This window comes from Phyllopteryx taeniolatus, chromosome 22, assembly GCF_024500385.1.
Source record: "Phyllopteryx taeniolatus isolate TA_2022b chromosome 22, UOR_Ptae_1.2, whole genome shotgun sequence".
Taxonomy (NCBI): domain Eukaryota; kingdom Metazoa; phylum Chordata; class Actinopteri; order Syngnathiformes; family Syngnathidae; genus Phyllopteryx; species Phyllopteryx taeniolatus.
The window spans coordinates 10413971-10424404 of NC_084523.1; the positions used below are offsets into that span (position 1 = coordinate 10413971).

The 10434-nt window shown below is 48.3% G+C and overlaps 2 protein-coding genes across 7 annotated transcripts in view; one reads left to right on the forward strand and one right to left on the reverse strand.

Annotated features, from left to right (window-relative positions):
• ptpro (protein tyrosine phosphatase receptor type O) overlaps window positions 1-5720 on the reverse strand; it is a 25867-nt gene extending 20147 nt beyond the window's left edge. For 5 of the 6 annotated variants that reach the window (XM_061761712.1, XM_061761713.1, XM_061761710.1 and 2 more), the window contains exons 1-5: window positions 5458-5720; window positions 1226-1487; window positions 986-1141; window positions 517-669; window positions 4-441 (exon numbers count right to left, since the gene is read on the reverse strand). In XM_061761712.1, the coding sequence (XP_061617696.1) occupies window positions 4-441; window positions 517-669; window positions 986-1141; window positions 1226-1487; window positions 5458-5508 (1060 nt within the window). In that variant the 5' untranslated portion in view covers window positions 5509-5720. The remainder of the gene's footprint in view (window positions 1-3; window positions 442-516; window positions 670-985; window positions 1142-1225; window positions 1488-5457) is intronic. The other variant, XM_061761711.1, reaches the window with a different exon arrangement.
• Window positions 5721-6169: 449 nt separating this feature from the next.
• LOC133471800 (tetraspanin-8-like) lies at window positions 6170-10434 on the forward strand. Its single transcript, XM_061761780.1, has 8 exons — window positions 6170-6330; window positions 8338-8400; window positions 8484-8603; window positions 9233-9307; window positions 9383-9478; window positions 9553-9663; window positions 9859-9942; window positions 10044-10434. The coding sequence occupies exons 1-8, from the start codon at window positions 6274-6276 to the stop codon at window positions 10113-10115; spliced, it is 678 nt and encodes a 225-aa protein (XP_061617764.1). The 5' UTR covers window positions 6170-6273; the 3' UTR covers window positions 10116-10434.

Consider the following 10434-nt stretch of genomic DNA (forward strand, 5'->3'; position numbering starts at 1 on the left):
TACCATCTCTGCGAACGTAGACGTTGAAGCCGTCGTAGCTGGTGGGCGCTCTGGGGGGCAGCCAGCGCACCTCGAGCAGGACGGGCGGCATCTTAGTTGGCAGCACCGAAGACTCTGCGGGGAGACCCATCGCCGACCCCGCGTCGTTGGAGTCCTCATACTCGTGCAACTCGCCGTTGACAAACTCATCCTCCCTGTCAGCGGAGGTCTCGTTGGTGGAGTCCAACCGGTGGTTCTGGGCGTCCGTGGTCTCGGTGGTGGAGCTCAGGTTGTGCGACGGTTCCTCATTGGAGGCCGCCGGTGGCTCCTCAGAGGGCTTCGCCGCCTCCTCTTCCATCAGTGGGACATCGCGGGAATGTCGGTGGGCTCGTTGGCTTTCCTGTGTCGGGCTTTGGCTCAAATCCACGATCTTCCACGAGATGTTAAGGGGGGGATACGGCACTGCAGAGAAGAAACTTTGAGGTCTGGGCTCTACTGTTTTAAAGTCCCTAGCTGGGGATTAGGTAGTCGTCATACCCATCCTGTGATGCACAGGCATGTGGGTGATGTCACTCTGCCTCCTCATGGCCATCTGGTAGGCGCTGGCCTCCGAGATTGGCTGGAAGGTGATGTTGCGGTAGCACATCCCCGGTAGCCAGTGCTTGAACACTGTCTTCCCCTTGTAGAAATCTGAAGAACATAACAAAACACGCTTGGTTAAAAACCAGCCGCAAACTGAGTGAGGTGACCGGACAGCTCTGAACAGTTGAGTTGCACGGTGCGGTGTGCGGGATTTTCATGACTTGCAACTAGTTTTCATGAGTTCATCAGTTACTGACCACCAGTAACTCGATTTGCCTACCACCTGCTATTAGTTTTCATTAGTTGCCAACTGCCTGCGACTAGTTTGCATTAGTTGCAGACAGTCTGCGACTAGTTGTCATTGGTTGCTGAGTGCCTGCAAGTAGTTGATGGATTGATTGATTTTTGGTCCGAATGCGACCACCTTTGTAGAGCACGGAGCGCCTCTCGCTTCCTTCGCTGTAGCTGATGTTGACTCTGCTGAAAATGTTTCCGGTCGGTGTGTCAATGTCAAACACCACGCCGGTCTCTGGAGAGTCTTTGTAGTCGGAAATCTGCACTCTGCTCACAGGAAGCGGCCCTGAGGGCGGCAGGAGAGCTGGGGTTTCAAGGTCTAAAGATCAAGACTGTTACAGGACTCGGTAGATGTGTGCGGTCTGCTTACTGGTGAGGATGGACACGGTCTTGACGGGTCTGGACCACAGCGTTCCTCGTTGAAGCAGCAGGCCCACGCTGTAGCACAGGCCGTGGAAGGTCGCGTTGAACAGCAGGGGCTCGCCAGCCCCCCCGAACCGGATCACGACGGGCCGCGGCTCCCCGGAGATCTGCGCCGCGTACGCGGAGATGTTCTCCCGAAGGTCGGAAGTCTCCAGGGTCGCCACGATCTGGCCGGCATCACTCAGACTCACCTGGAAAGCGGGGATCACCTGCAACACAAAAGATGGGGCGTCACATTCGCAGGATGCAGGATGCTTTCATCAGCCCGACGGGGGACGCGCGTTACTATTCACGAGGAATATGAGATGACTCAATGTATCCATCATCCCAGACTTCCCTCTCCCCAGCTACTTCTTGCACCTCTTCCAGGGGCATTCTGAAGTGTCCAACCGGGAGATATTGTGGATATGGTGCCTCCGCAGCGTGTCCTACTTCTTCCCTTGGGCTTCTGCTCCTCTGCATCGAGAGAAGCCAGTGGTTCCGGCACCTGGTTAGGATGCATTCTGGACTCTTTCCTGGTGAAGTGTTCCAGGCACGTCCCACCGGGTGTGGCCACAGGGACCACCCAGCCCGAGCTGGAGAGACACCCGGCTGGCCTCGGAATGACTCTGGATCCCCCAGCAAGAGCTGGACAAAGTAGCTGTCTGTGGGAAGAGGGAAGTCTGGGCTTCCCTTTTAAAACTGCTAGCTTCGTGACCCGACTCCTGATAAGCGGAAGAACACTGACGACATTTCCTTCATTTTGTGTCATTTTACAGCATTTCAGTTCAGCTCCTCAGCATTCATGTGCTTTTTCTGCCGTTTCTCTGGTTTCCTATCAAAAGGCTTGAGATGCGACGCTATCATGAAATGTATCGGCGTGCGTGGACCTTCGGCCTCGAGCGAGAGACGGAAACGACGGCTTGGATCTGAAGACGCAGCGGGACAAAGTCACGAGTTGAGCGCAGATGTTGTCGGGGCCGCCGTGACGGAAGGCCAGCACATAAGCGCTCATTCACGCTGCGGCGCTCAATTTCTTCTTTGTTTTGTGTCTGCAGCTCGGCCGTCACATGACGACAGCCGCAGCGTATCAACCCCGACCGCCTCTTCCTGTCCGTCGTCAGCGTCAAACGAGGTCGGTTCTTTAGTTGAGCACAGCGCTGCTCAAGTGTTGACTCGCTTTTTCTGATTGTCGTCGAGTCAAGTTCAATACAATCATGAAAATGTAAAGTAGCCAGTGCTTACACTATTTCGTATTTCCAAGACATCACATGGGAATCTTTGTAGAGACATGACAACATGTGCTAATCTTTTCCTTTTTTTGGGGGGGGGGGGGGGGGGGCTCATCTTTTTTTAATGTTTCCTATATTTGAATTGTTCATCTCAATCATTATTTTTTCCTAATTGAGGATTTTGTTTAATGCTATTGTATTTTTCATCTCTTCTTCTCGTTTTCCCTGAAAGACAAATATGTGATTACGAAACATACAGCAGCTGAAATGCGTATTTAACAGCACCATTTTTCTCACTAAATATATTTCCAAAGGTGCTATTGACACGAAACTTTCACCAGATGTTGGGAACAACCCAAGAAATCCAGACATACAAATAAGATCAGAAATGAAGTCGTGTGGAATAATGTGAAATGACACAGGGGCAAAGTATTGAACACACCAACTGGTATTTAATACTTTGTACAAAAGCCTTTTTTTTTTTTTTTTTTTTTTTTTTTTGCAATGGCAGCTTCAAGACGGCTCCTGTATGGAGAAACTAGTCGCGTGCATTGCTCTGGTGTGATTTTGGCCCATTGCTCCACACAAGCAGTCTTCAAATCTTGAAAGTTCCGTGGGCTTCTTTTATGGACCTTGAGTTTCAGTTCTTTCCATAGATTTTCCATTGGATTCAAGTCAGGTGATTGGCTGGGCCATTCTAGCAGCTGTATTTCTTTTTCTTTTGAAACCAATTGAGAGTTTCCTTGTCAGTATGGTTTGGATCATTATCCTGCTGAAATGTCCACCTTCGTTTCATTTTCATCACCCTCGTAGATGCCAGCAGATTTTTGTCAAGAATGTCTCTTTGCCCATTCATCCTTCCTTCGATCATGTGAAGTTTACCAGTCCCATTTGCTGAAAAGCAGCCCCACGGCATCATGTTCCCACCTCCCAACTTCACTGTTGCTATGGTGTTTTTAGGGTGATGTGCAGTGCCATTTCTCCTCCAAACGTGGTGTGCATTATGGCATCCAAACAGTTCAGTTTTGCTCTTATCCGACCAGACTATATTCTCCCAGTATTTAACAGGCACAATTGTCCAAATGTTGTTCAGCAAACTTTAAACGAGCTTTGACATGCCTTTTTTTTTTTTTTTTCTCAGCAATGGGGTCTTGCGTGGCGAGCGCGCATACAGGCCATGGCGTCGGAGTGCATTACTCACTGTTTGCCGAGTGACAACAGTTGCTAATTGCCTGCTCGTTGCCTGCTAATTCCAGGTCTTTTTGAAGCTCTCCACAGGTGGTCCTTGGCTCTTGGACAACTCTTCGGATTATTCTTTGCACTGCTCTGTCAGAAATCTTGCGAGGAGCACCTGATCGGGGCCAATTTATGGTGGCATGATTGGCTTTCCACTTACGATTTATGGCCCCAACCGCGCTCACGGGAGCGTTCAGTAGCTGTAACCAATGCCATCGTTATGTTTTGCAACAATGAGTTTGCGATGGTCTCGAGACAGCTCTCTGCGCTTCCCCATCGTTAATTGTGTCTTGCCTCACACCTTGGCAATGAGACCTTTTTGTAGGCCATCAATTAGGACTGAACCAGGGCCTGGATTGCTGTTTGATTGATAGATTTTCGATGTTGTCTTGGCTTTCCATGCCTTATGGCACCTCCCTTCATGTGTTCAATACTTTTTCCCTGTGTCATTTCACGTTTTTACACACATCTTAATTTCTGATCTTATTTGTGCTACTGTCTTTGTATGGATGGATTACTTGGGTTTTTCCCAACATCTGGTGAAATTTTCAGGTCAATCGCACCTTTGGAAGTATATTTAGTGAGAAAAATGGTGACGTGTTCAATACTTATTTCAGCCGCTATATGTTCGACCATCATTAACTGAGGACTCCCTGTATTTTGTGTATTTTTTTCCTAAATGGTTTTCTACTTTTTCCAATATTTGTTTCATCTATTTTTCAGTTGTTTTTTTTACTAGTTTTTTGAAGTATTTGTATTTTTTTCCATCTAATATGTTTCTATTTGTTGACTATTGTTTTTAAAAAAATGTTTCATCTGACATTTTTCTATTTCCTACTAATACACTTTTTTCCCCCCCTCATATTTATGTATTTCCCGTGTAATATTTTGGAAAGTCAGGGCCGCCTACTGAACCGCGACGGTTCTGCCTGCGACCCCCGATTTGAGAACCCCCGCTTTCGCGCACGACGCGTGTTTGAAAGCTCATTGGGGTTGCGATGACCTCCTTCCCGAAAAAACAAACGTATTCAAGCGGGGCTGCTGTGCGGCGCTGTCTCCATGGCAACAGAGAGAACGGAGATGCTCAGTAAGTGTGTCAGATTCCAGCATCACCATGGACACCGACACCGAGACCGGCCCCGCCCCTCCCCCCTCCCGGGGGCCGCTTGAATGCTAATGTTGCTAATGCTAATCTCAGCTCAGACCTACTTGACGCCCTCGTCTATTCGGGGGGAGGCGTTTATTTTCACAAAAGGCCATTTCTCTACTCAACTGTAGAAAGTACCCGGCATCTGTTGGGTGTAACGCGTTTATTAAGCAGGAGACAATGTCGGGGCGCAAACAAAGAAACAAACTAGTCGCTAGTCGGCGTCAGCTCATATATTGGCAAACAAGTCATGGACACTTTGAGTGCGTTTCTCTCTAACCCAGAACGTCGGAACTGCGAAGCAGCCGTGTTCACCACTATGCCGTCATCCTTACAAGCATTTTGTTAGCCAGCTACAGCTAGCCACAGCTAACACACGAGCACGAGCTCACTGGCCCGTTTCATCAACAACGCGAACGTGCGCACGTGCACGCGCGCGCCCAGCTGCTGATCGCGCCGCGCGCGTGCACGGCCGGGCTGCAGCCGACTGACCCACTTTGACGACACGCACGCACACGCATCTTTCTTCTACGTGCGCGCGCGCGCGCAGGCAGGCGTCCGAAGTTCAAAGGTCGCCTTACTTACCCGGACCGAACCGAGCAGCTGGGCCACGAGTACGAGCCGAGACGCGAGCATCGTCGTGCGCGTGCGTGATCCGAGACAATGGCGTGTGCTCCGTGCGCGTGCTCGCGTGTGTGCGTCTTTGTCTGCTCTTAGTCTCGTCGCATCTTCATCTTCATCTCCGTCTTCATCGTCACGTTCACTCACGCACGGCTGAGTTCGGAACGCAGCGGACCGGAAGCGGGTCTCTCGGTGCCGACGAGGACCCGAACCCGAAGATGCTGCGACGGACGCCAAGCCCCGCCCAGGAAGCACCCCCCGCCCCCCTACATCTTCATCTTCAGCCTCCATCTTCATCATCGTCATCGTGTGTGCTGATGCTGAAGGGGATTTAAAAAAAAAAAAAAAAAAAGACGAAAGTTAGTTGGTGTACACGCAAGAAAAAGTTTGGGAATTTTTCATGGGCCACTGCAAAAAAAAGTATATATGTTTTGGAAATAAGTCATTTATGCCAAATGCAAATAAATCAAGTGGGGACATGAACAAAAAGGCTTGTGTTGGTGAAGTTGATGCATTGTTGTTTTTGGGTGCAGGTGGCGCCATCTGCTGGATAAAGTTGGTCCTCGCAAATCACTCGGTGCTGATGAAGTGACAATGGCTGTCACGTGACGTGAGTAGGCAGCACCGGGCAATGTGGGAACAGTCAATCACCTGTCAGGTGTCTTTTTCAGGTGATTCGAGTGGAGGGGCGTGGCCCGTGGGAACAGGTCGAGCAGGCTCAGCGAACGAGCCAACGAGCGAAGAAGTTTGATCTGGACGAGCTGCGAGCAGCGCAACGCCATGGCCGTCAACAAATGCATCAAATATTTGCTCTTCGTCTTCAACCTTCTCTTCTGGGTGAGACAACTCATAACTACAGCGATTACAAGTTAAGCAAAGAAGTTCCGTCACAGTTTACACATTCATTTGTGTATTTTCGATTCACAATGTGTACTAGTCAACTTTCCCTTCTAGTGTTCGTGTTTAACATTTTTCATTTGTGTCGATTCCATTTCGAGGGTTTACTAGTCTGTTTTTTATTTGGAGCGTTTACAATTGGGACAAGTCAAGGGTGTCGCGACAGTGTGCCTCAAATCTCCGTGACCCTGAACCTAGTAAACGGCGCAGGAAATGGAGCACCCTTTTATTTTGACACTTTACTCGTCTCCTTTTATTTTCTTTGAATGCTTACAGTCTACTATTTTTATTTAGAGAGACTGTTAACTTGCCTACTTTTTAATTTCGTGTTTACTACTCTATTTTTGTATCGAGTGTTTACTAGTCAACTTTTAAAATTTGGTCTTATTTTTCATTTACATTGTTCACTCGTCTTACTTTTTTATTTTGACCGTTCACCAGCCTCCTTTTTATTGATATAATGTTTACTAGACTACTTCCTGGACCAGTGTACTTCGCTTTCACGTTTATTTTCAATTTTCAGTATTTATTAGTCGACTATCATATGGAAAGTGTTAGCTAGTGTGTTCCAAATGTTCGGTAGCGCAGTGTGATGTGACCCGAAGGTCTTTTATGTTCAAAACGGGTTTGTCGGCTGCCTTGCCCTCCCTCATATCGACACACGCGTAAACGCGTGCGCGCGCACACACACACACACGTGGTTTCAGGGCGTGGGCCTGCTATGCGCCCCGACTTCCATTTCGGTGGTCACTGCGCGCGTTCTCTGGTTTTGTTACGCAGCACAAACGTGTCGACGCAAGTGGAACATGTTTTAAAAAAAATTATAGTCATAATTGTAAGACAATGTGTGTTTCACACACACACACACAGAGTCAAGCGATTTGAATTGCAGCGTGGCAGTGTATGGAATGTGCTGCATTAGCTGCGTTAGCCATGCTACCAATACTCACTGCAATTTTGTTGCTCCATGACGCCACCGACAGGCCACATGAGTCACGGCAAAACAATCCTCCGTGTTAACGTGGATATTTGAATTCAATAGGCTTCAATGGCGGTGAATGAGTTAATACAGTACTTTGATTTTGTAGCAGGGGTGTGCAGACTTTTGCAGTAAAGGGTCCCGGTTGCTTTTCGAAACGGGCAGCGGGGCCAGCCAATTTATTTCAGTAAGATGCCCTTTTCTAAAAAGGAAAACAAAACAAAAATGGCAAGCATTATTTAGACAAAAAGACAAATAAAAATGATTAGCCTTAAACTGGTACCAGGAATTTCAAAAATAATAATTTTCATCTTTTGACAAAAATAGGCAGATTTCTGCTTTTGCATTTGAACTCGTCATATATTATTAGAATTAATTTAAGTATGGACATGTATTTTTTTATTTTTGTAAACTCATTTATTTCTGAAATTGTAATTTTATAATGAATCAATTATTTAATCAAATAAAATGTGAAATGTGTACTGTGTGTAAAATAGGTCAATTCAATACACAAATTCATTGTCATTTTTATTGCTCATTTAATTACAAGTAATAATAACAAAAATCTATTATTTTGTCCAATATTTTAATTTACAAACAAATCTGCACGTTTGTTCATGATAAGAAATAAAAAAGAAAATTCATCAACCAATTTTAATAACAACAAAAAAAATGATGCCACAAATATTCTTGGCTTCCTTTGATGGGAATTCTCGTCGGGTCAACTTCAAGAACGTCGAGAGAGGGAAAAAAACAAAGACCGTCGTTCGATTCCCGTTCCATGACACCATTGTCAGGAAGCGCTCTGTGTCCATGGGAACGATGAAATATTGAGGAGGGCTGATTAGCGGCGACCGATCGGCTAATGAAAAATTGATCAGCGCGGCAAACCCGAAAGCCGAGCGCTCGGCCCACTTTGGCGAGGACACACCTGACTTGCGTGCGTGTGCGTGTGCGTGCGTGCGTAGCTGAGCGGCTGCATCATCCTGGGCGTGTCCATCTACCTGAAAGTCAACAAGGACGGCAACTCGGTGAGACACCGTTCGACGGCAATTTCCTCCCGATCGCGATCGATGACGGACCATTGCTTTGCTTCGCGGACGCGAATGATCAGATCACCGACGAGTCTCTCCCGGGCATCGACCTCCTGATCGCCGTGGGCGTCATCATCATGGTGTTGGGCTTCCTGGGGTGCTGCGGCGCCATCAAGGAGAACCGATGCCTGCTCATCCTGGTCAGAAGCGCACACACACACACACACACACAATTGTAACATTGACAATTGCTTGTTAATAACGAGAATTGGAGCAGTTCTAATCGTTGCTATGGCAACTTCTTTTGAGCTTGTGGAAACTTTTGACTGTTCAACTGTTGAATATTTTCCTAGTTTTTGCACCACTTGCTGTTCTCAAACAAGGCAAAATCCACAAATGGGCCAAGAATGTCGTGTTTGAGTTTGAATGTGGTTTTGTGTTGCGGTTTTGACATCACGAGACCAAGACGGCAGCGAAGTCTGCGCCGCGCGGCCGACCCGACCGCCGTCCAAAAAAAAAGAAGACAGTTGGCCACTCAAACCCGTGTATTGGGCGATTTGATTTAGCGACGGTAACTGCAGTCCTTTATCGGGTTTTGAGACTCGGTGTTCACTATGTTGAACTGTCGAACCATAAAAACATGGCGCGATTGTCAAGGAAGCGGCTTGACACAAAGCGTGGACGTCGGCGAGAAGTAAGGCGACGGAGGCCGCACCGGAAACCAGCGCACCGGTGCGAGAACTCGGTCGGGTCCACCAATTCTTCTTTTTCTATTTCTTTTGCCCTTTTTGTACTTTTTCCTTTGTTTTTCTTCTTTCTTCTCCTCCAGTTCTTCGCCAGCCTCCTCCTCATCTTCATCCTCCTCCTGGCAGCGGGAATTCTGGGCGCCGTGGGCGAGAAGAAGGTACGGCCGCTCGTCGAGTGTTTGTGACGTCGCGGAAGACGTGAGGTGCGTGTGCGTGTGTGCGCGCGCGTGTAGGTGAAGGAGTGGGTGAAGGAGCGTCTGCAGAAGTTCATGCCGCTGTCGAGTCAGCCCGAGAACGTCAGGAAGGACCTGGACAAGCTGCAGGAGGAGGTGACGCCTCGCTCATCTACACACACACACGCGCGCGCGCACGTGCTAACCGCCCGTTGTTTGCCGGCGTCCAGCTGAAGTGTTGCGGCCTGGTGAACGGCCCGTCCGACTGGGACGTCGTCCCCGACTCGTGCCGATGTGCCCCCGGCGAGCCCGAATGCGGCGCCACCGCCCTGTACAGCACGGTAACTGCACGCGATCTGGCCACGTGTGTCTGTGTGTCTGCGCTTTTTAGTGTGTATGTATTTGGAGGGTTTTAGTTTGTGTGGTTTTATGCGTGTGTCATTATGTGTGTTTTAGTTTCTGTGTTAGTGTGTTTGTTAAAGTGTGCGCGCGCATGCGTGTCAGTGAACGACGTTCAAGCGATATGTGTTGTGCAGCCGTGCTCCGTTCGGATCGTCGGTCTGCTGGAGAAACACATGGAAGTGGTCATCGGCATCGCGTTCGCCATCGCCATCCTGCTGGTCAGAACACACACACACACACACACACACACGCGCGCGTCTCAAACGTGCGCGCACACACACAGACTCAGCCTTGAAGAGTTTTGCGTGTCGGTCCGCAGATCGCCGGGATGGTTTTCTCGATGATTCTGTACTGTCAGATCGGAAAGCGAGACGGCGCCACCGCAGCCTAAACTCCGAAACGACACGGACACCGCCGGCGTCCGAGCACACTTTTATATTGAAGGAACTCTTTGGACTGGACACGGTTACAGATGATTTCATGGTTTTTGTTTTTTATTGAGTGACATTCCAAGGACAAAATCAGCATCATAATCCAGCTGGCGGAAGAAAAAGATTGTTTTATAATTATTGTTGCTTTCCTAAATCATCAGTTGACTGAGGTTGAATTCAGTTTTGTTTCGCTTTTTGTTCAATGTTTGTGATTGTCCATTCCACGTGATTGTAAACACTTTTATTCCACAATCAAGTAAAGACTTCTTTCCAAACGCG

Bases quoted from the DNA above. Each gene is read 5' to 3' on its own strand.
- LOC133471800 (XM_061761780.1), top strand. From the start codon at position 6,274: ATGGCCGTCAACAAATGCATCAAATATTTGCTCTTCGTCTTCAACCTT. The intron at 8,604-9,232 runs GTCAGAAGCGCA...CTTCTCCTCCAG, and splicing joins ACCGATGCCTGCTCATCCTG to TTCTTCGCCAGCCTCCTCCT. The intron at 9,943-10,043 runs GTCAGAACACAC...GTCGGTCCGCAG, and splicing joins TCGCCATCGCCATCCTGCTG to ATCGCCGGGATGGTTTTCTC.